Source organism: Psittacula echo (genome assembly GCF_963264785.1).
Source record: "Psittacula echo genome assembly, chromosome: 1".
Taxonomy (NCBI): Eukaryota; Metazoa; Chordata; class Aves; order Psittaciformes; family Psittacidae; genus Psittacula; species Psittacula echo.
This window is the reverse complement of record NC_137735.1, coordinates 161,559,773-161,585,829: the sequence shown is the minus strand read 5'-3', so window position 1 is coordinate 161,585,829 and position 26,057 is coordinate 161,559,773. Positions and strand designations below refer to the sequence as shown.

Below are 26,057 nucleotides of genomic sequence, written 5' to 3'. Positions count from 1 at the left end.
TGTGTCTAAGAAGAATCTCCCAGCTTCAGATTCATTAATCCTCCAGATTGCATTGTTTATTGAAATGAGAGCAGCAATGCTCAGCTCTTCCAGTACAATTTTGGGGGATAATCCGTGCCCCTAAACTGCTTAGCAGGGATGGAGGAAGAAGAAGGAAAAGATTCAGCTCCTCCACAAAGCTTTAATAACAGCTCCTGCTTTAACAAGATTATGTATCACTAAATCACATCATTAGAGCTACACAGTGTACTCCACGTCCCTTCCTTGTCTGCTGTGATAAATTGTATGATATAAACTTAACAAGACCAGAATATTCAAATAAATTGAAGTGAGAAGATGGTTTGTGATGCTACAGCTTCAAACTGTCAATTAGTGATGGCTGCTGCTTGACAGTGCTGCAACCTCACAGCAGAGATTTGCAGCACTGATCCTGGCGGTCCCTAACAGAGATGCAGAAGTTGTGGAGGCTCAATGAACCTCAAAGCTGGTTTTTAGGATGAGCTGGCTCTGCAGTCCTTTAAGACCGAATCTTTTAGGTTGTCAGAGTGAGTTTATATCCATTGAGGATCCTTTTGCAGCAGCTTTTCATCAGGGCTACAAATGCTGTTTGGATGTGCTGAATATTTAAAACACCTTCAGGTGCTGAGTCTTTGAACCAAGTGAAATGGCTTCTTCAGCAGGAAGGTGGCTGGGAAGGGGTTTATTGTTCTTGCAGCAGCAAATCATTTCGGAGGGCTTCCCTTTGCAGCAAATAGGCCACATGGGTTGTTTTGGTGCTTGCATGATTTCCTTCTGATGGTTGAACAAATGCTGGTGCAAGGTGAAGCCAGAAATTACCTTTTCTCTCTTTCTTTATAACTAAGAACATAAGGAGAATTTCTTTCAATCGATCAAGGGCAGAACTGTCTGCCTGGGTAGTTTCTGTATACAGTTCTTTAGCAAGGTCTCCAGGCTGTCACTATGGCTCAAGTATAGGAATAGAGAACAAATGGGTTATAAAACTTCTATATGACATAAATACAGAGAAAAACCTACTGATCCAAAAGAAGCTGCAAAGCTGCAGTGAGACTGATGCAAATACTGTCATAATACGATTTCCATTATAATGTGTATCATGTTTTAAGACTATATATAATATACAATATGTATTCTAAGTTCTTTATATTGAGTTGTTGTACAGCAAGCTTTTTACCCAGTAATTGTTTTCACTGACATCGTCATGGATGTTCAGTTTAATGTGGATTTGTTATAACACCGTGGCAAAGCAGTAATCCTTGTTTTGCCAGCTCATCCTAGAGCATTTGTGTCTTTGTTCACACTTTAATAGATACTTTTAAGGTATTTCCTCTACAGCCACAGCTCTGCCTGCTGCTTTTAGCTGTGGTTTAAATTCATCTTGTTGCTTCTCATCTGCAAGCATCAATGGAAATCATCCCTCTGAGGTCTGTGGTTGCGAGGTTGTGAGAAAGGACAGTAGGTCTTCATTGGGTCAGTGTGTTCCAGGGGTCTCCCAAGGGACTTGCTTGGTGTCCCACCTTCCTTCTCCAGCTCCATGCTCCCTCCCAGCAAGTGTGTTCATAGAATCATCATAGAATCATGGAATGGTTTGGTTTGGAAGGAACCTTAAAGCTCCTCCAGCTCCAACCCCTGCCACAGGCAGGGACACCTTCCACTAGAGCAGCTTGCTCCAAGCCCCTGTGTCCAACCTGGCCTTGAACACTGCCAGGGATGGGGCAGCCACAGCTTCTCTGGGCACCCTGTGCCAGCGCCTCAGCACCCTCACAGGGAAGAGCTTCTGCCTAAGAGCTCATCTCAGTCTCCCCTCTGGCAGGTTAAAGCCATTCCCCTTGGCCTGTCCCTACAGGCCCTTGTCCAAATCCCCTCTCCAAGTTTCTCATAGGCCCCCGTTAGGTATTGGAGGGCTGCTCCATGGTCTCCTTTTCCTCAGCGTTGTTTGATGAAGGAATAAGTGACACTAATTTCTTGGCAGAGAAAAGGGAGAGGAGCAGTAAGTGAGCATAAAACTGCTGCCAAGGGTACATCAGGCACCTCCTTCCTCATTCTGCAGTATTGATGTGGGCACTTGGCTCCTTTTCAGCCCTGCTCCGGCACGGTCAGAGTGCCTTAAACATAGCAGTGGTCATCTTGATTTATCACACATGCTCTTCACTGGCCTTTCTTCCACCTCAAACAAGTTTGCTGTCCTCTCATGTATGCTGAAATATGGATGAGGAAAAGCCTTGTATATTGTCATCAGTCCCTCTGTTGAGGCCCTTAGTGACATGGGTTAGTGGGGACCTTGTCAGTCCTGGGGGAACAGTTGGACTTGATGATCTTGAAGGTCTTTTCCAACCCAGTTGATTCTATGCTTCTATGATTCTATTTCCAGCGGTTTTGCTCAGTGAATTGTTTAATTGTATTAACAGCCCTTTGCTGTTAGTATCACCACTGCTCTTGGGTGCTGGAGGAGAGGAGGGGGAAGGTGGTCTCCCTGCAGGAAACTTCTTTGGGGAACCAGTACACCCGTTTCCCATACCTGCTGGTCCCATGTCAAGGATGTGCTATGCATCCTGTACAGTATCCACGAGAACAGGGTGGATCTAAAGCTGAAGTATTGCTGGTCACTATGCTTGGAAAGTTAAAAAACAAGATAAATTAGGATGGTTTAACAAAGGGAAACAAAATTAGATGCTTTGTTAATCCGAGGATTAAGCTAGAGCAGTCAGCTTGCTTTGACAAAGCAGAGATTTAACAAAGAACCCAATTGCAGTGCACACAGATCCCATGGGGATCGAGACTAAAGGGCAATGAAGCGATGTGGCAGCACCATCAGTATCAGTGTGAGGAGGAGTGAGCTCCCACAAAGAAACAGCTGGACAGTGGAGAAAGGCACTTGAATCTGCTTTATTTGCAGTGCAGTTCATCTGCAGCATTAATCTCCATCTTGAGAATGGGTATATGCACAGCTGAATTAATCGCTGGAGAGAAGAGCGTTGTCTTTTGGTACAGGCCTGTAAAACACTCTGTTATGAACCACCTGATAACGAGGTTTTCTCACTTTATCAAATACATCATCTCTGGGGCTGGAAATGCCCATCTTGGGGTGCTCACCAAGAGCTGCAGCGTCTTTTGTTTTCCCAGACACTTCGGCAAAGTCCAAAGCAAACTTCCTGCCTAAGGCAGGATGAGATTGGCATTCTCAAAGCCGTGGTAATTCAAGCCCAGGGTACCCATGGTAATATCAAAACCTCATCAATCACATGCAGAAGGTGGCTGCACATCTCTGCGTACGTGCTGGCTCTGCGTTAGATGCACGCATACAGACACAAACGTGACAAGCATTGGCTGAGAAGCTATGGGAATCAAAGGCTTGAAGGTGCTGGTTTAAGGCAGGTATTCAAAAAAGCAGAGCTAAGGTTGGATATTCAGTTGATTTGGGGGGGTTATATCCTTCTGTTGAGTGTAGCCTTGCAAACTTTATAAAGACAAAGGCCTGTAGTGAATATTCTCTCAAGCAGGCATCAGAACACCAGCAAAAACTAGCTTCAGGGAGATGTTTGCTAACAGCAGGTTTAAACTGATACGAGAGGCATCTGCTAGAACTCTTTATAGGTATCTTCTAAAAGGGAGCTGCTTGCTGAAGGTTGTCTCTATTACAGGTTTCGGTTTGTAAATTGGGGTTTCTGCAGTCAAGGATATATATTAAAGAAAACAAATACATTTGCTGCCCTTTGGATACCAGCTTCTGTTGGTTTAGAGCGAGGGGCAGAATCACATTGTTCTCGACAGCATTTAAAGAGTACAGCTTCCCCTAGAAAACCTTATTTGTATTCCTAAGAGGAACAAAACTAGGAAATGCACCATGGTTTGTAGGATACAGATTTTTCCCAGCCTTCCTGAAAGCACTGCATTATTCATGCCCAGGCTATCTGTCCAAAGCGGTGCCAAAACTGTTTTGCTTTGCATGTGGCAAGGCAGAAGAGTTGTCCCTGTGATCAGAATGAATTGGTAATTGTGGTTGTGGGCAGCAGTGTGGTAGTGACTCCTCATTTAACAGCTCTCAAATGGTGTTTTCCATTAAAAGTGCCTTTTCTGTGGCACTTTGTATTGGGAGGCCGTGTTAACGAAGGTAGAAATTCATCACGTTTCATTTCTTACATTTCCAAGTGATTTATGCAGTTGCCAGTGGGATTTGGTAGTCTAAGTTAACAGGAGTGCTTTGGTTGGAGGGAAGAAAGCATATCTATGAAATGTCTTCTGCTCCACAGGAGCGGATGATTGTATCTGAGTGTTTGTAGGTGGGTAGAGTTAAGTGATGTGTTCTGTGGTTGCTGTAGAAGGCAATAACGTGTTTTACTTTAAAGAGTCATAGGATCCCAGACTGGTTTGGGTTGGAAGGGACCTTAAAGCTCATCCAATTCCAACCCCTGCCATGGGCAGGGACACCTTCCACTGGAGCAGCTTGCTCCAAGCCCCTGTGTCCAACCTGGCCTTGAACACTGCCAGGGATGGGGCAGCCACAGCTTCTCTGGGCACCCTGGGCCAGCGCCTCAGCACCCTCACAGGGAAGAGCTTCTGCCTAAGAGCTCATCTCAGTCTCCCCTCTGGCAGGTTAAAGCCATTCCCCTTGTCCTGTCCCTACAGGCCCTTGTCCCAAGCCCTTCTCCAGGTTTCCTGTAGCCCCTTTAGGCACTGGAGCTGCTCTAAGGTCTCCCCTTCAGGAGCCTTCTCTTCTCCAGGCTGACCCAGCCCAGCTCTCTCAGCCTGGCTCCAGAGCAGAGCTGCTCCAGCCCTCGCAGCATCTCCATGGCCTCCTCTGCACTCGCTCCAACAGCTCCACGTCCCTCTTGTGCTGTTGCCACAGAGCTGGGCGCAGGACTCCATTGGTCATGCTTTACCCAAAAAACAATGGTCTACCCCAGCTATGAGCTTGTCCCCCCACTTCAGCCTTGTACTCCCCTTCAAACACCTATTTGGATTTTGGATAAGTATTTGTATCCTTTTATGCCTGCCTAAGAAATGCTTGGTCAGGGAAGCTTGCGAAGAGCTTTCCTGCAGTTCAGAAAGGATTTAGCATATTTCCAATAGCTAGAATGGATCAAAACTAACCCCAGGAATAGCTGAATTACCACTGTCATAGTTCACTGGATCCTGTGTCTCAGTCCCCAGACATAGCTAACAGATAAGGATTCCTCCCAAACCACAGTACGCAGGATACAGCCTAAGGCAGTGTATTTTCTATTGTCAAGCAGAAGAAAATCCTCCAAGAGATTTTTTTAATGAAGGCTATTTTTACGTTTGCCTTTAATGAATTCAACTGAGCAATTTAAAACCATTTCAGGGTTGTTCTTCTCTCTTTCTCTTTTTTTCCTCCTCAAGTCCCACAAATCTAGGGAGACGGTGGCACTAAAACTGCTTAGATAGTGCATAAAATGCCACTGATGGGATTATTTTGCTGCAGCTCGTTGCAGCTATTATGCTCGGCAGCATGATTCCTCATTGTGAGTTCATAAAGGAGCTAATGACAGGAAGTGGAGATTTGCGAAGTTGAATGGAAGTGGAATGTAAATACGTAACAAAAAGAGCAACTAATGATGGGACAAGGATACTGAGGACCCCGGTGAATGTGCTCTCACTTACAGTCTTTCAATGAATGCACTTGGTTTCAGGCAGGAGCTGTTACTAATTAGATGTGGGAAGCATGTCCTGATTTTCTCCATCCTAAGGGTACACAAAAAGTCCTGCTGGTTTCCCCTCCTTTACCTGCAAACCCAATGAGAACGTGTGCTATAGAAATGGGACATAACAAAACATGCTCTTCGTGGAGACAAGTAGTGGGAAAGCCACATCTGAATGCAAAAGGTGGAACGTGACAATGGAGTGAGCAGTTATACACCTTCAACGAACTTTTTGCAGCTTTTGGGGCGGTGAACACGTTTGTCTTGGTCATCATTTTTCCCTTAGGTGCTATCTGCAAGTAAAATAACGCATGGACTGATATGTCACTTTGTCATAAGGTTTCACAGGAGATTTCTTTAGATAGATGTGTGAAAAAACCTGGATCAGGATTGGAAGAGCTGATCTAAAAGGAAAGACGAAGAGTGCTGTGTGTGATTGATACATACATCAGGGAGACAAGGAAAGCACCTGCATGTCTCACCAAGGTGTAAATGCTGGGTGGAGAGGAAGAAGTGTGGGAGTTGATTGGGATGAAGTTTGTAACTATGAGGAATAAGTCAGAGATTGTAAATGCAGGGAGAAGGATAGAAAATAACCTGCCTGTGAAAGAGGTGTCATTCACTGTAGCAAGACTTCAAAAACTCCTCCAGCCAATGTTCTTGAGACCCCACACTGCCACAGTTCTACATTTGCCGGTTGGACCTTCTCCATGGTGTAACTGATGTCTTCCTCTTGCTGTCCTGTGCTGCATTTCTGACGTTGGCTTTGCTTTGCATTTCAGGGCTGCTTTTGGCAAAGAGTCAGAAGTTCTCATTGGCAACCTGGGAGATAAACTCATCCCTCAGCAGGAGATCCTGCGGGACGTCAGCGACCTGAAGGCCTTGGCCAACATGCATGAGAGCCTGGAGTGGTTAGCAGGTCGTACCAAGGCAGCCTTCACCAGCCTCTCAGCCTCCCAGAGTAAGTAGCTCCCATAGGAGAACCTTTGTCTTAGAAATGGAAAAAATTTTGCATAAATACATGATTTGAGCAGGAGTGGGCATCTTTTGTTCTTGATTTCAAAGCAGGTTTATGTCAGAGGGAAGCAGAAAACAAAGCAGCTTCATCTCTTTCTTCCTGGTGAATGCTGCGGTGTGGCATCTGCTCAGCCTGTGCTGGGCACCACGTGAGGGTGCCAGGAGCATCACTTCTAGCATAAGCTGTGAAGGGGCTTTCAGAGCTTGAGCTTTTCAGCTGTCTCTGCACAGGAGCAGGTATCAGTGTTGAGACAGGTTTCATTTCCTTTAAAGCATCGCTAGATCACTGAATATTTAAAAATAGATGTGTATTATACATTCAAAAGAGAACTGCACAGCTTTTAAGGAGGAATGCCCTCATGTGCATGTCACTGGGGCACTGATGCAAAAGCAGAAGCAGCCCTTCGTGAAGCAAAGTGCCAGGAGAGCAGAGACAGAGGAGCCTGGAGATGCTTGTGGCCATCAGAGATTGCCTGCATTACCTTTGTGAGATGGTTTCACTTCTCTGTGCTTCAGCTTTTGTTCCTTTCCCCAGAGAGTAGTGATTTTTCTCTGTCTGGAAGGTGCTAGAGATGTGATTAGTGCTGCTTCTCTTATTGCTGTCACTGGCGTTGTCTGCACAGGGTCACATTCAAAGGGGGCTGTAGCTGTGCCCCAGCAGTAAAGCTCAGCATAAACAGACCTCAGCTCTGCTGCTTTTCCACCTTGCCACTGTTAGTAACTTACAATGAGCCACCTAAAGCTCAGCTGACCTGGGATTAAGCTTCTGCTAGGACAAAGGTTTGAGTCTCACCTGCCTACTGAGCCATTCCCAAGAGCTGTCCTGGGTCACAGACAGACCCCGAGGAGGTGGCTGTGCATTTGTTAGAGCAATTCATACTGCCGGAGATCCCTGTAGTAAAACAGTATGTGTTTTACAAATACTGAACACCCACTGTTGTCTGGGGGTTATATTAAATGCAGCTGCCTCGAGTGTGGGAGGAGGCATCTACACTGTGTTGTCAACGAGGAGCAGAGAAGAAAAGGTTGCCCAGAGAGGTGATAGATGTGCCATCCCTGGAGACATTCAGGGCCAGGCTGAGTGTGGTGCTTCAACCTCATCTAGTTGAAGATGTCCCTTCTTATTGCAGTGGGGTTGGACTAGATGGTCCCTTCCAACCCAAACTATTCTATGATTCTATGAAAAACATTGCATATAAAAGTCCACACAACTTGGTGAGTCCCAGGATACATGGGGGTGTAGTGAGGATACATGGCATTTCTGCACTTTGTCATGTAAATACAGAGCAGGGTCCTAGGGGAAGGTACCCACAGAGGAGCAGGACTGTGAGCAGCCAGATCTTCTGAGCTCCTACAGAAATTTGGCATTGAAAATCACCTCAGCCTTATTTTCTGGGATATTTGTAGGTGCTAAATGAAGTAATAGTGTTGTATCTCTGTAAAAGTTATTATCATAGAATCATAGATTGGTTTGGGTGGGAATGAACTTTAAAACTCCAGTTCCAACCCCTGCCACGGGCAGGGACACCTTCCACTAGAGCAGGTTGCTCCAAGCCCCATCCAACCTGGAACAGTCTCCCTTGACAGCAGTGCATCTCTGGTTGACTGACAGTCCTTACTGTGGCTCATAACTCTGCTCTAGAGCAGGACCTCTGAACTTTTTATTCCACCTGTCCACCATCAGTTCATTGGGATCCAGAAGGATAATGAAGGTTATCCCACCAGGTAATAGTTAAAGACCCAAAATACTACAGGTAGCTTTAACATTCCTGTAACCCATACTTTGAGTTCTCAATGCGTGAATGACCTCTGCTCTCACAGGGTGAGATCTTTTTGAAACAAAAGGAACCCAAACCCAATGGAAAATGCAATCAGTGTTCAGTAGCCAGATATTTATTCAGAGCACTTTAATTTCTGGGGGTGTTCTTGGGGCTGAGGAGTTGTGCTCTAACAGTCAGAAGCTGTTAAAAATCAAAGCATCATTTATAGTTTCACTTCTAGTTGAAACTTAGATTATTTAACAGTATTTTCCAACCATTAAAGGGCATGAGCCTGACTTTCAGCTTTCTGGGCGGACATTACACGGAGCAGTGAATAAACATAAAACTACAAAGTGTAGTATTTCACTTGGCAGCGTCCTCCTGACAATAAAAATTCATCTTCCTTTGTAATAACTTTATACCAATGCGCTAAAATACCTGCACACAAATGTCAGGAGGATCTGAAACAAGAGGAAGAACGAGGAGTGTTGGAAAATGTTAGAGGCTCTTGAACTCCTGGTTGTAAATGAAACCTGGTGGAGTGTATTTCATAAATGGAACATCAATAGAGCTGACTGCAATCTATATGAGAGAGGTAAAAAGAGATGCCATGGGGCAGAGGTGGTGGAATAATTCAGATGTATTTACAAATCCAGCAAGCTCCAGCGATACAGAGGGGAGTGTGATTCTTTTGGGGAAGAATAAGAATGAACAGCAGAGGAAAAATGAGATACGATGTCTCTTTCCATCCCACTTGGGCAGGAGGAGAAGAGCAATGTGAAATGTGCTTAGACTGAGCCGGGACGTGTTAAAATGGGAGCTACCTATTGTTCCAAAGATTCAGACAATGTTAATTCCTTAACACTCAACTGTCATCTGAGTTATTCTGTTCTTTTCTGTTGTCATTTGATCATCTGAATATCTGAGCATCATTGCTGAAAGCCACAGCAGTGAGCATAAGGGGGAAGGAGGAAGGGGAATGACTGACCGAAAGCTAAGCTAAATAAGGGGGTTTCTGCTACACACTGAAGCTCACCAGGTTTGGATTCAGATCGCCATAGGTGCAGCCAGCTTTGTCATTTCAGCATCAGTAACTTTGACATTAAGACATGTCCACGTGAAAGCCAAGCATTCCAGTTCAAATCAGCTGGAATCAGTGGTTCTCATGCACAAGTCAATTTGCTGTTGGTCACACAGCTCAGTTTTTGGGTAGCTGACTTTGAGTGAACAGCACTTGTTGTATTCCTTCGAGGAACTCTGTCTTCTGCTTTTTCTCTTCTTGGACTAGATGCTGTGTTGAAGTCTCTGTGCTTGAACAAGAGGAGTAATCTCATTGCTGTTAGCAGTGGTCAAGGTTTATCTTCCATGCATACCACATGTTGGCCCGATGCATCATGAGAGCACACATACAGGTCTTTGATCATTTCTGTTTTCTGGCCCAGCAACGTGAGATTACATCTTGATCTCACTCAGGGCACCATCAAAGCACTTAGTGAGTGGCTGAGACCAGGATTTTTGATGCAGTGCCAGAAATACCATCTTCTTCAACAAGTCCATAACATGGTGGTGGTGTTCCTGTATTCCCTCCTGGGAGAAAATTGGTAGCTTTTCCAGCAAAGCTTCCTTGGCTGCAAATGGGCAAAGATGAGGGAGAGGGACTCTTCATCAGGGACTTTAGCAATAGGACAAGGGGTGATGGGTTCAAACTGAAACAGGGGAAGTTCAGGTTGGAGATAAGGCAGAAGCTCTTCCCTGTGAGGGTGCTGAGGCACTGGCACAGGGTGCCCAGAGAAGCTGTGGCTGCCCCATCCCTGGCAGTGTTCAAGGCCAGGTTGGACACAGGGGCTTGGAGCAACCTGCTCTAGTGGAAGGTGTCCCTGCTCGTGGCAGGGGGTTGGAGCTGGATGATCTTATGGCCCTTTCCTGTCCAAAGCATTCTGTGATTCTGTGATTTATAGGAACAGCTATAAGTATTCAGAAACCACCCAGTGGAATTGGGCAGGTATGGACATGGTTTGGGCAATGCTGAGAAGAGGACTACCTGTTGGTGGCTTTTTGGTTAGGCTATGAAAAGCCCCTTCCTAGAGATAAAAATTCAATAACCTTTTGCTGTGGCTGTGCCACAATTATCACTCCTTTAAAAACAGTCTTGCTAATAGAGTGCTTTATCATGCTGGGCAGTCTCTGCATTCTTCATTATTTAGTGTTTGCTAAGCTGATGGCTCTTCCATAGCTCTTCCCTTATCTGCACTCCTTCAGAATTGGATTTTGTATTTTCTGAACCAGTCAGATATGACAAAGTCATTTTCTTTTGCTCTTGTCTTTTGAGGGAATACAAACTTCTTTTTAACAGTAACCATTTAAGGATTAAAGTTGCTGGAAGAAGATGAATTAACTGAGGAAGTCAAGTAAATTTTAAATAGGTTTTATATCAAAAGTGGAAGTAGGGTTTCCTCTTCTCTTCCTCTCCTGCTTCTCTGCCTTGTCGTATGCTGATAGAACATAAAGTCATCCTTTTCCCTTGCCAGAGCTTCAGCCTTCTGAAGCCCTTTGAATATTTAACAAAGAAGGAATTATTATGCACGATGAAGGAGCTGGGACGAGCTTTACATTTTTAAGATGGTTGCATGCTGTGTGTAGGTAGGAAGATGAAAGATTAGCCATTAGCTTACGGAGTTGCAGCTACCCTTTTAAATCCAGCCAGCTCTTGGCATCCCCTGACTTCAGATCCTTGTAGTCAGCATTAACAACTGACTGGCTTAAATGTGGGGTTTGAAATTACTTTCTCATAGAGCACCCATAAAGCAGGTTTGGCTTTCTCTTCTAGATGACTTATTGGAAGTAAAGTTTTGGTCCATGTGCCGTGTGTCCACATACATTTATAGAGAAGTAGGTGTTCTTCCGTCCACCCGAAGGTTTGCTTAGTGTATCACGGCCACTTTCACTGTGTCCCTTCTTTCTTATCCTTAATAAAGAAGACCATTTTAGTACCTTAACAGTTTTATCTAGAAAAGCAGAACTCTGGCAGTACCCTCACGAAAGGCATCTCCTTTCCTGTCATTACTTTCTCCACAAGAAGAAAATCTCTTTAGAAAGTGATCCTGAGGCTCAATATTTAGTCAAAGTAGGAAGATGCATCAAGGAGCCCCCTTAGAGAAAGCTTTGGATCAGGAGGATACTGAAAGCAAGGCAGAAATGGATAAAAACCTCAGAGTGTTCTTACTGTGGGCTGTTTGTTGGCTTTTTGTACTACCCCAGGTCCTGGATTCATGCAGTTGGGTGAGGATCTTACTGAAAACCACATACATACATGGATGCTTTCCCTTTTCCTTGGAGAAAAGCCTCAAAAACGTGAAGAATTCAAAACATACTGATTCTAAAACCAGACTTAAACTGATGAGTTCTTTGACAGTGGTGGAAGCTCTTGACTTTTCAATACCAGCTGCTCCCTGTCCCCTAGTGTCCTTTGGAAGTTGGCAGTAGGGCAAAGATTCCTTCAGGAGCCAAGAGTCAAGATCTTCAACGCAGACCGTGTTTCACATAGATGCCAGGCTGACCCTGTGTCTGCAGTGGCAGAACTAGAAGGTGAACTCTCAAGAACTGAGAGTGCACATTTGGAGTTAACCTCTGCAGCTCAACCCTGCCTACGTATGGGGAAAGCGGCCCAGTATTAGAGTAGATGCATGGGAGACCTTCTCCGAGGACTCCCTCCCTCGCTGGGACACCCATGCCCTTGAGGACATAGAGCCATAGAATGGTTTGGATTAGAAGGGACCTTAAAAATCATCCAGGTCCAACATCTTAACTCTGCTGGATCCACAGCAGAACAAACAGGATGAAGCCATTTTTCCTCTACCTGCTTGGCACTCCACGGACGTGAATTGCGTTTTCTTACTGGCAGAGGTGGGTACCCCACTCCAGTGATTTGCATTAGACACGGAGTTAATTCCTGTACTGGGTTAATCCAGCTGCATGTGGGTGTAATGGGAAGTGTGGGAATGCCACACTTCTTTTCCAAAGCTGGGGTTTGCCCAGACCCTTGGGAGAACGTGGCTTCCTCCCCATTTCACAGGCTGAGAAAGGCTGAAGACAGGCTGAAAACATTGGGGCTGTTCAGCCTGGAAAAGGGAAGCTGCGTGGAGACCTCAGAGCAGCTTCCAGTGTCTGAAGAGGGCTACAAGGATGCTGGAGAGGGGCTCTTCATCATGGACTGGAGTGATAGGACAAGGGGTGATGGGTTCAAACTGAAACAAGGGAACTTCAGGTAGATCTAAGGAGGAAGTTCTTCCCTGTGAGGGTGGTGAGGCACTCTCCTGTTCATGGGTGCTTTCACCCCAAAGTGAAAGGGCAGTGTGTGGAAGATGCCTTCACCACTTCTTCTGCAGGTGGGCAGCACTTCCCCTCCAGGTTTGCAGCAGTTTGGGTAAGCTAGGACTTCAATCAAAGGCAGGGGAGGGAGCTATAAGGGTTTGTGCTACAGCTTTTCACCAAATCCTGCAGCGCTGTCACTGCTCGGCTCTTGTTAATGATAATCCCCAGCATTTGCATCACATTTTCCAGCCATACATCTCAAAATACTTTCAAAAGGTTAGTGAAGGCCATTACAGGATCAAGACTATTCTGGACCACTTTGCACCAGAGGGTCAGCCTCCCTTTTTCCCTTGCTCTCTAAGCCCCCTGGTCCTGCAATAGGCTTTGATGGCTAATAGAAAGCATCCTGCACCACTCGAGAAAGCTATGCCTTTGAAAATTGATGGCAGAGCCCCTTTATACCACTCTGCCAGAGTAAAGGAGCTATAATTTACAGGCACTTTCAGGCCCCTTTCTGCTGACACAGTGGTGTAAAGGGGTCTGAGTACAAATGAAAATCAAGCCCGATGCGGTGGTAAAATTGATGCCTTTCATTTCGTAGTCAGGCCACACAGCAGTGGTGAACTCAGGCGGGTCTTTGTGTTTAACCCTGGTGTTTCTAATGAACTGAATTTAGCTCTTAAATGGGGCTGTATTTCTCTCAAGTTGGAGCTTATTCTTTCTTGACTGTCACTGAACTTGTAACACATCTTGCCGTATTGATTGCTCACGGGGAACTTTTATTTGTAGGGATCTATTAATAGAGAACCTTATTTAAAAGCCAGATTAAAGATGATCAACATGTGCCTGACCTCATGCGGGAGAAGGACTTAGCGAATTCTGATGCTTTGTTATTGCCACAAAGGTACATTTCTTTCTAAACCAGAAAAAGCTGCACATTTCTAACAAATGCAAAACGTCTGCCAATAACTTATGAAGGTAAATCTTGAGTGCTTATATTATTTGATGAATACCTGTTGCTTCGGTATAACTTAGTGTCCTGGGTTCAGCAGTAGCAGTCATTTTTCTCCTTCTTAGTAGCTGGTGCAGTGCTGTGGTTTTGACTTTCAGCCTGGGAACAGTGCTGATAACACCGATGCTTTCAGTTGTTGCTCAGTAATGTTTAGTCTGACCAAGGCCTTTGTGAGTCTCATGCTCTGCCAGGAGGAGGGGAAGCCGGGAGGAAGCAGGGACAGGACACCTGACCCAAACTAACCAAAGAGGTATTCCATAGCACAGCACATCATGCCCACTATATAAACTGGGGGCAGTTACCTGACAGAGCTCAGTCACTGCTCGGTCAGGCTGGGTATCGGTCGGCGGGTGGTGAGTGGTTGTAATATCTTCCCTTGTTATTTCCCTTATCATTATTATTATTGGTGGTAGCAGCAGTGGTTTGTGTTATACCTTAGTTACTGGACTGCTCTTATCTCAACCCATGGGAGTTACATTCTTTCCATTCTCTCCATCCCTCCGGGAGCACGGGGGGGAGGAACTGGGGGGAGTGAGCGAACGAGACTTCGTGTCTGACTGAGTTTAAACCACGACAGTTCATCTAAATGACAGCTTTCTATTTTAGCTTCTTAAGCAATCTCTTTTTCCAGTACTTTTCTTTGCTGTTCCAGTAACTGAACAGCTGGTGTTCTTCTGCAGATGTCCAAAACGTGGTCACATCCCCTTCCCAAGTGTTCTGAACCTTCATAATATGATTATCCATAATATCTTTTTTCATCTCAAAGCTGTGCACATATCTGAACAGAGATCTGGTGTCCTGGGGTGATCCCTTTCCACCTTTGCCTTGCAGACTGTTGGATCAGTATCATGTTTAACCAGTTGGTGTCTACGGCCCTGTTGGTGTCTCATGCCCTGAGCTGACCACAAGACTATAGATAGTCCTGCAATAAGATCGAGTTGTCAAGCCCTGCACCTAGGTCAAGTGTATTCATTTTGCCTGGGAACAGCTGATTCAAAATGGTGTGGGACATCTTCATTCTGATCTAGGTGATTCAGAGGAGAACCAGAGGAAACCAAAAGGAAAAGGTCTTCTTAGGCATCTTATGCGCATCACTATGACTCATATCCACACAGCTCAACCTGTTCTTTGCTGACATCTCTGCATCATCATGCTGCAGAGATGACCAGTGTCATCTCCTTATTGCTGCACTGTTGTCCACAGCATGCCTGGAGCTGGTACTTAGTCAAGAACCGAGATACATGCCTCGAGTCATGGGTTTCCCCTTGAGCACAGACAGGAGAGCTTTGCCAACCTCAGCCACTGTAAAATGTGCATCTGTTAAGGCCAAACCATCACATGCTAATAAATCACCATTGGTAGTTTTAATAGAAGCTACAGATGTACCTACACTTGCAGAAAGCTGCTACAAACAGGTTGCAGACTCCTAGCTAATATTTAGACCTTGGATTCAGCAGATACATCACATCACTTGGAGTTTCTCTATGCTGAATGGTAAAAGCGTAATGGGGGATCCAGTGTCTAGAGCAAAGAAGCATTTCAAAAGACATTTGGAGAGGAAATATTAAGTGTCCATCCTGACACAGAGCATTTATGAGCCGTTTATCAGTGACTCCAGGGGCTATCAGCAACACTATGGATGTGTTTTCACCCAAAGAGCGTGTGGATTGAATGGATTGATTGAACATCGAAATGGGATTATTACCCCTCTACGTGTCAATTCAGCAAAATTGTCTTGGATTTGAAAGCGAAGCTGTGTCTGTTGGTCTGTTATCACCATCTGAAGCTGACCAAGAGCTGAGCAGAGCAATTCAGGCAGCGGACAGGAGTCCTGCTGGTACCATCTGAGCTGTGTTGGCTTTTTTGGGGACTAAAACCCATGGAAAATTTGCTGGGAACAGCAAAGTGTTAAGACTAACCTTCAAGACCAACAGGGAACTGCTGACCTCATGAAGACGAAAGGGTTGCTTTGGTAAACCTGAGTATTCAGAGATTCTTTTGCTTGCTCTGTAACTTTGGTGATAAAATTCCATGGTTTAAATATGGGTCTGCTTTGCTGGATCTCAGGGAATGAAACACAGTCATCAGCCAACTAAAAGCTCTTGTTTTCTTGTCAGAGTGATCTAGTGCCTTTCAGGGCCTTTTTTTCCCCTTGAATGTCTGCAGTGAAGCTGTTCTTATGGATTAGTGGTTGCAGATTTCCCCAGCCTCAATGCTTTACATCAAATATTTAATGGTTAGAGAATGAGATGTTGTTTTTCTGACCCGGATACTCAGCGTTCATGGTTCTTTATCTCACACTATAGGTGCACCACTGTGATGCTGTCCCACTATTGACCTGGTGCTGTGGGGTCAGCACTTAGCTTACCATCGTGATTGCACTAATTATTCTTGTTCCATCTTTCTTCCTTCCCACCCACCAACCTTAAAGGCAGGGGATTGTCATGTAAATAAGTAACCTAATTAGCCTATTTTACAGTGAGGATCTCCATGAGTAGCACCAGCAAATCAAGGCTATGTGGAAATAACTCTAACCAGCCTGCGGTTCACTCCAGTTGGTTCAATGCATTAGGATCTGTTTATCTCTTCTGAAGAAAACAACTCATTGGTGTCAAAGATTAGTAACAGTCAGTCCGCCTGCTTCTCCTGGGTTTGTTAGAGGTGACAGCTTTATTATACTGTGGAAGGGGCAAGATCATCTTCAAAACTAAGTGACAGGACTAAAAAGCATGGTCAGTCATTGCCATCAGCAGCGGGTCACTTTGCCATGATGCATGGACTACAGGATCATTCTGACCTAACCAGCACTTGTATTTGTATGGAATTCGGGAGAAATGACTCTTAAATAAGCAGGAATAGTAGAGAAATCAAACTATGAGTCTGATGTAGCTGTTGCAAAACATAACCAATGTTCCTGCTGATGTTAAGGTTGTCTTTGTGCTTCTCTTTTTTCCTGTGAGTGGATTCTGTGTGTTTCCCATTCTTCAGCCTACATTTGAAAACCCTTTGTAGTTCCCATAGATATTCGTATTTACACCTTTCTCTGTATCCTCCTGGACAGCACTGATTCATTCTTGTTTGTCGTCCAGCACAGGCCTCGCTGCTGCTGCTCCTCTTGCATTGCAAACCAATCTTAAACGCAAACAGCTCCCAAAACACTTCTATCTGTAATTGTCAACAGCCAAAAAATAAAGGATCCTCAATGTATTTCTTAATTGCATTGATCTTCATTACACTTTCTTCACCTTGTCCCTGCTTTGTGCAAAGAAGAGCAGTTTTGCTCTTGGGCATCAGGACACCCATTGACCAGTAGTTCTGTTCCTTGCCCTTGCAGTGAGTACAATAGACTGGGAGGTTGAAGGTCCTTTTAGAAATGGATCCCTCTCAGGACATCTTCTACCCAGGATATTTTGCAGTGATGTTTTGATGGCATTTATTGGCAAGGTGCAGCTCAATCTCTCTGAGGAGAGAAAGGAACAGCTACAGGTTGGGCAAAGAAAAGATTCAGAGCAGCCCTGCAGAGAAGGACTTGGGGGTGTTGGTTGATGAGAAACTGAACATGAGCCGGCTGCAGTGTGCGCTCGCAGCCCAGAAAGCAACCGTATCCTGGGCTGCATCAAGAGGAGCGTGACCAGCAGGTCAAAGGAGGTGATCCTGTCCCTTTACTCTGCTCTCGTGAGACCTCACTTGGAGCATTGTGTGCAGTTCTGGTGTCCTCAACATAAAGAGGACATGGAACTGTTGGAACAAGTCCAGAGGAGGCCACGAGGATGATCAGGGGCTGGAGCAGCTCCCGTATGGAGACAGGCTGAGAAAGCTGGGGCTGTTGAGCCTGGAGAAGAGAAGGCTGCGTGGAGACCTCATAGCAGCCTTCCAGTATCTGAAAGGGGGCCTACAAGGATGCTGGGGATGGACTCTTCATCAGGGACTGTAGTGACAGGACAAGGGGTAACGGGTTCAAACTGAAACAGGGGAAGTTTAGATTGGATATAAGGAAGAAATTCTTTACTGTGAGGGTGGTGAGGCACTGGAATGGGTTGCCCAGGGAGGTTGTGAATGCTCCATCCCTGGCGGTGTTCAAGGCCAGGTTGGATGAGGCCTTGGGTGCCATGGTTTAGTGTGGGGTGTCCCTGCCCATGGCAGGGGGTTGGAACTGGATGATCTTAAGGTCCTTTCCAACCCTAACTATTCTATGATTCTATGAAAAGGTTAAATTTATGCTTCTGTTTGCAAGGGAAGTTATATGGAATCTCAGATGGTTTGGAGCATCACCCTCGTTGACCAGTCCCTTAACAGAGCATCTTCATCCCTCAGTTTTTAGTTAAAGAGTGAGTTATGCTACTTTGTAAGTGTCCTTATACAAATCACTGATGTTTCTTTAGTAGTTCTGAGGAAGCCTTATGTGCAGGTTGACAGCTCAGTGTAGGTTGGGGGGGGTTAATATTAATCCAAGTGCATGACCAAAGCTTATCTTCCTTCTTTTAGCTGCCAAAAGATCATTTCAATTCATGTAGGACACATCCTAACAGCCGTGTGGAGAATCTTCCATGCAGCCGGTGCATGAATGTCTGTTGTTGCCCTCTGCCTTGATTCGCACAATGTGTTTTCACAAATGCCCAGCGTTCCTGCTCGATGCTCACCAGTGAGTTAACGGCAGAGCTGATGTGCTCCCAGTCAGATATCCTTGACATATGATTAATTTGATGATACACGCATTATGTTCATTCTGAAGCTGTAAGAATTCTTTATTAACAACTGAGCTAACATCGTGGCTGTAAGGACACAGTGCCTTCTACAAAGCAACTGGCCTTGGTTTCTGTTTTCCTTCCACTTGTTTTTGCTCATTCATTCACAAATCATAGAATCCCGGACTGGTTTGGGTTGGAAGGGACCGTAAAGCTCATCCAGTTCCAACCCCTGCCATGGGCAGGGACACCTTCCACTAGAGCAGGTTGCTCCAAGCCCCTGTGTCCAACCTGGCCTTGAACACTGCCAGGGATGGGGCAGCCACAGCTGGGCACAGAGAAGGGAAGAACTTCTTCCTTATATCCAATATAAATCTCCCCTGTTTAAATTTGAATAATGTTGACAATTTTCAAACTATCTTCTCCTCCTATTGAAACCAGTGACAAATGGGTAAAGAAATTTCTTTGAGGGTGAATTTTTGGCTCTGTGTAGATTGATGGAAGTGTCTCCATTGACTTTACGGAGCTGTTCTTTTGCTCTGTCTCGAATGAAAATGAAGCACATTGCTGGCTTTGGCTGACCAAGCACAGAGAAGGGTGCGAAACACCAAACAGGCAAACAAATACATTCCATAGCTCAAAAGCAGATGAATGGCTTTTTACTAAGGTTTTTAAATCAAGTCACATCTGAGATAATAGAATTCAGCCCAAGAAATAATATTTCTGGGGGGGGGGTAGGGAAGGGGAAGGTTACATTATAAATAACTGAAAACAGAGAAATTTAACATAGAGGAGGTTTTGTAGTTGACGAGAACTAGAACAGCAAATCTTGAACTTTCCAAAGTGATTCAGAGCAGCCCTGTGAAGAAGGATTCGGGGGTATTGGTTGGTGAGAAGCTTAACATGAGCCAGCTTCAGTGTGCGCCTGAGGCCAGAAAACCAATCGTACCATGGGCTGCATTGAAAGACATGTGAGCAGCAGGTTGAAGGAGGTGATCCTGCCCCTTTACTCTGCTCCCGTGAGACCCCACTTGCAGCACTGTGTGCAGTTCTGGTGTCCTCAACATAAAAAGGACATGGAGCTGTTGGAACAAGTCCAGAGGAGGCCACGAGGATGATCAGGGGCTGGAGCAGCTCCCATATGGAGACAGGCTGAGAAAGTTGGGGCTGTTGAGCCTGGAGAAGAGAAGGCTGCGTGGAGACCTCAGAGCAGCTTCCAGTGTCTGAAGGGGGCTACAAGGATGCTGGAGAGGGGCTCCTTATCAGGGACTGTAGTGACAGGACAAGGGGTGATGGGTTCAAACTGAAACAGGGGAAGTTCAGGTTGGAGATAAGGCAGAAGCTCTTCCCTGTGAGGATGCTGAGGTGCTGGCACAGGGTGCCCAGAGAAGCTGTGGCTGCCCCATCCCTGGCAGTGTTCAAGGCCAGGTTGGACACAGGGGCTTGGAGCAACCTGCTCTAGTGGAAGGTGTCCCTGCCTGTGGCAGGGGGCTGGAACTGGATGAGCTTTAAGGTCCTTTCCAACCCAAACCATTCTATGATTCTTTGATCGTTCCATATTGATTGTCTTCAATTGTGATAACTCTCCTACTCCTAGCTCCACCTGCACAATTTCACTTTATTCAGTGAATAAACCCCTGCTCTTCAGAGTTTTATATATGACCCAAGAGGTCTGGTGGGATTTCCAAGCCTTTTCCACACTTGAATACAAAGTGCTTAAAGGAAAGTGTTAAGCAACCAAACCAGCGGGTTGTCATATGATGGAAGTAGAATTTTTTGCCCTCAGAGATACCTTTTTGTCCCTCCTGATTATCCCTTTTCTGAGGCTGCATGTTTGCAGAAGGTGATGGCAAACAAACCGCTTTTGGAGGAGTTATTGCCTATTTCAAAGTGCTAATTTCCTGGTGAAATTTATGCCCGCCAGCAGAGGCAGACGAGGAGCTCCGCGGGCAGCTCTAACGAGACAATTCATTAAGTGGCGAGTGTACACACGCCATCAGAAAACATTAATTCACAAAATGAAAAACTAATAGAGTGTTTAGCCCGTTCTTTATCACCAGTGACAGTCTGTGCTCTCCTCATCATTAGTGTTTACTGAACTGATGGGCACCGCAGCCCAGCCTGCTTATCACCACTCATCGCCAATGAGGCCGCAGTGATTTTTTCCACCACGCTGCTTTGTCCCCTTCTCGCACTGATGAATTTTAACATGAAGCGAAGGGCAGAAGCACATGGAAGGTGCCAGCTTTCAGTTTTGTCTTGCTTTTCACAAGTTCGGGCCACAAGTGCTCCTTCCTTCCCCATCCTTGTTAGAACCTCAAGAGAAAATCCCTTCCTTAAGTATCTTCCCATACAGTCCCGGTTGCCACTACTAGAGAACAGAATTCAGTAGTAGGAATTTACGGTGAGTACTATTAATGAGAAGCTGTCCCTGAGCTTACTTTCTCTTTACTTCTTGTCCTTCGAGTGCTGACATAACTTTGCCCCTTCAGCACCAGGAAGTGGTCTTGCCATTGATCCCAGTAAAAGGTGAGCTGGACCAGTGCTGAGTATTTAGGTAATTCCATCCTCCCATCTCTTGTTTGAAAGGTCCCGACCTCTTAAAGTATGTCTTTCCTTGGTATTTGTTTTGTTTTAGCAGGAATACCTGGTCTTTACTGTGCTTCTCAATCAGTTGCTATGATCAGCTGTGATAAATGTTCTCTATGTCTCAGAGCTTTGCAGGGATCAGGGCCAAGGAGGAAGGTTGAAGGTTGGACTTGATGACCTTTAAAGGTCCCTTCCAAGGCAAACCATTCTGTGATCTCGGAAGTGTTGGAAGGTGTCACTGCTCTTACTGATTTTTCTCCATATTTAAAACCTATAAAGAGAACAATTTAGGTTTCACACTTGTGAAAAGGAAGGGGGAGGACGTCAAACCCAAAATCTAGCTTTGGTTCCTGAATTCCTGTAGCTCTGAAATGAATCTCATGAACTTCAGGAGGATCAAAATCCAGTTCCAGATTTTATGGCGCATTCCAGTCCTTTTCGACAAAGCTGCTGCTCTGAGATCCCCAAACAGAGCAATTTAGAGGTAGGCAGTGAGTGATCTATGCTTTAGAGCTTCAAATAATACCCCGGCAGCCAGAAACCGTTCCAAGTGGCCATATGGGTTGCATATAGTTGTTGTTGTTCATTATTTCTCAAGCACTGCAGGTGTGCAGAGCACTTTGCAAGAGGATAAAAAGAGAAGACCTCTGCTCCTAGGAGAGCTTACACTCCAAATGAAATCAGGATGGCATCTCGAGAGCGATAAGAGATCAAAGTGGGAGGAAAGATACGCAGGAAAAGAAAAAGGGCTTGGGAGAAGGGTCCTGGTATTTATTCCCACTGAGAGGAAATCATTGATTTGCTTTGTTCGGTTCTCTTTGGTTCTTCAGGCTTTTTAATCTGCTGCAGGTTCTAACATGTCTCTGCAGCCAAATGCAGCTATCTCCATACAGCATATGTATACATCTCTGTATAATATATACATCTCCATACATACATGGATGTGACGCCCTGTGCCACTTGGGGCACAGTGTGGGGCTGTGTGCATCTTGGCGATGTTCCTGTCACCTCCCAGAGCCCTTGCTCACCAGCATCACTACAGCAGCAGCTTTCCTTTACTCAGCTCTGGCCCAGATGAACAGACTGGTGCTTAATAGAAAGAAAGGGTTTTTTTGCAATGGTGACATGTTTAAAAAAGTATTAGTTTCCTCCTGCTATTTGCCTTCCGAAGATGGAATTCACCTGGCACAAGTCCTCCTTTGGAGCTAAGTCCTTGTTGTTGCGTCTAATGTGCACACTGTATGATATACTCTATCTCCTACAAAGAAACCCCAATATAATCACATATCTAAGTCTTCCCAACTTCACCCAATGCTTTTTCCTTTAAATATCCAGATATCCTTCTTTCTTGTTGGTGTTGGAGTAGTCATTTCATCTCCCAGTGGCATCATCACCTCGTTACGCTAGAAGCTGTAGGAACAGGAGATGTGGAGAATTTAGCTTGAGAGGCGGTGATGGATAAAAACAATGTTATCCAGGTTTTGCATGCTGGGAACTAAAGCATAGAGAGAGAAAGCAGTGCATGAGAGCACCAGCAAAGTCTCCAACAGAGAGAAGAGTTACCCTTGAGCCTCTAAAGGCCTAATCCAGCACCTAACCCGTAATAGATTCCATTTTCCATGTGTGTATTTGCAACTATTTGGAGTTTCCTTTTCTGGAGAGGAAGGGAGTAAGAAATTAAAGTTTTAAAAGCTGTGAATTGGTCCCTAATGCTATCTGTGGGGCACAGCAAGTGTTTCATACTGCATCCCTATTCCAAATAAGAAGGATTTTTGCCCTTTTCCCCTGTAAAGCAAATACGCTATGGAAAGCCTGAGCATGTTGGAGGTTCATTTCTCACGTTCAGGTTGCATTGGAGCTGAGGCAGAGCCTGTAACCTTAGATTGATTTTTCTCCTCGTGCTGTTAAATCATTCAGATCTGTCTGTGGTCACTGTGCTCAAGCAGGGAGCAGGCAGGACTCACTGCTGTAGACCTCAATTGGTTCCAAGGTTTGTTTAGGGGCAACATGGCAGGTTTTGTTTAATATTCCAGAGGTCTGGCAATTTACATCCATTGATTTACAAGGCACAATCTGTCTGGAGGCACCAGCATTGCATTTTATTGCAGAATGATTGAAATCAGTGCTGACAACAAGTGCGTTAAGTTTATTTTTCTCAGGTTTGCTGGAATGAAACATTCCTTCTCCTTGGTGGGAGATACCTTGGCTGTGCTTACAGCAGGCTAGAAGAAACCCCAAGCAAACCATAACTATTATCCAGCAGCACAGGAAGCTCACTTAAAACAAATGAGATTCATCTGTTGAGTTGCGTGATGATAAGGGCCAGTGGAGCAAGGTTGGCCACTGCTTACCTACCTATTGGGTATTCTGTTGGTGAGGAAAGCTCATGTTTAGCTTGGTGTAAATGGGTTATGAAGTAGGAGAAGGGGAAGAAGGAGTGGATGGCTGTTGATCTGCTGGTTTGCTTTTCCAGCATTTTAGTTGGAGGTATCTCCCTTTTCAGTAGACAGCTCAGAGTATGCTCTGGTGTGTTGAATATCCATACAATGCAGGACACTTACCCGTTCACCCCTTTGCCCAAAGAACTGGCCAACTCCAAAGCCAGCTCCAAATTACATTGAAATCAAGGCCTCCTTCATAATTAAGGCTCTGATTAATTTTTGCTGCTACAGGTCTTTCTGTGGCTTCGTGTTGCCAAGAATGATGGAGTAAAACTGTCCTAAGCAAGACTTAAAGTAATGGGATTTTCTCGTGGGCTGTGAAGTGGATGTCCGAAGGAGAAGGCAAAATTGATGGGCTCTGAAAGGCTTCTTTTGATCTCAGAAAGCAAAAGTACACTTCAGTGTCCTCACTGTGCATAGGAGTTGGTGTGCATCCTCCAAGCCATCATAGAATCACAGAATGGTTTGAGTTGGAAAGGACCTTAAGATCGTCGAGTTCCAACCCCCTGCCATGAGCAGGGACACCATCACCTCCATGCTGTGGGGGCTGTGAATACCCAGAAGGACTTCAGCACTCTGGCTTTAAATAAGGAGCAGATTGTCCCCATCTCCCTCCTCCTCTTATCCTCACTGACAAATATAATTACAGCTTCACTTAAATTGCTGTAAATGAATTCTGGAGAGTGGAAAGATTGTGCATGTATCTCTTCACCGCAGAAATGAGCTGACTCTTGCGTTTCGGATGATGGGTCCATCCATCTCCAGTGCTTGCAGGGAGGCAATGCTGCAGTGAGTTGGCACTATCAAACCAGAGGCTGCAGCCCCAGCACTGCTAAAGAGAGAGAATTCTTGCAGAGTCCATCTCCAGGAGTGAGGCTGATAGAAACTTCTCAAAATGTAGGATTTCTTACTAAAAATAGATGGGTTTCCCCCCCCCCATAATAAAAGTGAGGTTTCCTGCTTTGTGCTGTGACCAAATAGCACCCTTTGATGGGATCCTGAGCCAAAACCCCTGCCACCCTCCAGGGAAGTAAATGTTGCTTGAAGGTCTTGAAGCTGGAAGGTGGGTGCAGCTGCACAAACAGCTCTCCCAAAGCACCTTCTGAGAGTCATCTCTTAACACTGTTATCTGGGAATAAGAAGCTGTGTAAATAAACCCATCACCCCCTTGCTGATAATTCCATTTTCTTTGTGGGAGAGACTCCAGTGAGCAGAGAGAGGCTGGCAGAAGTGTTGGGAGGGGGCATCCGTGTTATTCCTGGCTGGATTGTTGCCTTCATTTCCCTCTTTATTTCTCCTTTATGCCCCAGGCCAGTTCATTGTGTTCAGCAGCATTTGCCAGGCTGTGAATTTCTCTACCATGCTCCTTGGTTAAAAGAAAGCCCTTCATAAATCCAGCTGTGATTGCAGGAGCTGCTCAAGGAGGCTACTTCCAGGAGCTGTGTTTTACAAGGCTTCATCCATGCATGCTTTTCTCTGCTTTAATCCACAGTACATTTAGATGCACAATCAGGCGCTTTGCTGCGTGCAGTCCTTCTGCATTGCCACTCTCCTTTAATTGTACAGTTCTGTCTTGTATGTTTACCTCTGTTTCCATTTATTTCACACAAAATTGAGTCTTTCTATCTCCTTGTTCTCTTTCTCGTTTTCTTTCCAGGCTAGATGCGAAGGTGTATTTAATTTTAGGAGCAAATCCACAGCTCAGCGTAGGTTCCACTTGCAAAGCTGGTCTTTGGCTGTGCAAACAGCAGCAATGACATTTACTTAATCAGACTCCATCAAAATGCAAGTTTATTGTCCTTGGTGATGTACAGGTCCTTTCTGTGCAGAGCTGCATTGGTGTCTGGCTGAGTGTTTATCATGTAACGAATGTTAATGCAAGAAAAGAGATGAAAAGATGGTTCTTAAAGCCAGCAGATAACATACCTCTGTTATCCAGCTTGATCACAGAACAACTGTGAGCTGGAAATGTGAAGTAACCATGAAAAACAGCAGATATTGGAGAGCAAAAGAGTGTTCCCCAGGGGAAAGCTCTAGTCGCGTTGTGACACCAGCATAAGGCTCTGGTTAATCATATTCAGGACAAACTAATTGAAACCAGAAGGGGTTCAGAGAGTTGCTTTTGTCAAGCAACTGCTATCCCTGGAGGTTATTTAAAAGACCTGTAGATGTGGTGCTTAATGACATGGTTTAGTGGTGGACTTGGCAGTGCCAGGTTGACAGTTGGACTCAATGGTCTTAAGGGTCTTTTCCAACCTAAATGTTTCTATGAAGAGGTGCCAGGGATGGAGAACTCCATAAGGCAAATAATAATGTTGGCAAATGAAAAAACAAATATGAAACATCAGTGAATACGTTTTGGCTGGGAATTCAATCCCAAATTTTAACTTCACTGTTAGAGAAGTGGTGTTCTGAAGGAGCCAGCAAGGGCAGAAATCTGAACAACTCAATACATGCCAGTTTATACTCAAGGCCATGGTACACAGGGCTTGTAGGGACTGACTTGATCCAGGAGATCCTTTGCAATCCCATCATTTAATTCAAGTGGAAGTCATCTAAGTGGG

At 45.2% G+C, this 26,057-nt stretch overlaps 1 protein-coding gene across 1 annotated transcript in view; it reads left to right on the top strand.

Annotated features, from left to right (window-relative positions):
* Positions 1 to 26,057, top strand: part of EXOC4 (exocyst complex component 4) — a 397,246-nt gene that overhangs the window by 332,144 nt on the left and 39,045 nt on the right. The window contains exon 14 of the mRNA XM_080623156.1: positions 6,461 to 6,639. Within this exon, the coding sequence (XP_080479282.1) occupies positions 6,461 to 6,639 (179 nt within the window). The remainder of the gene's footprint in view (positions 1 to 6,460; positions 6,640 to 26,057) is intronic.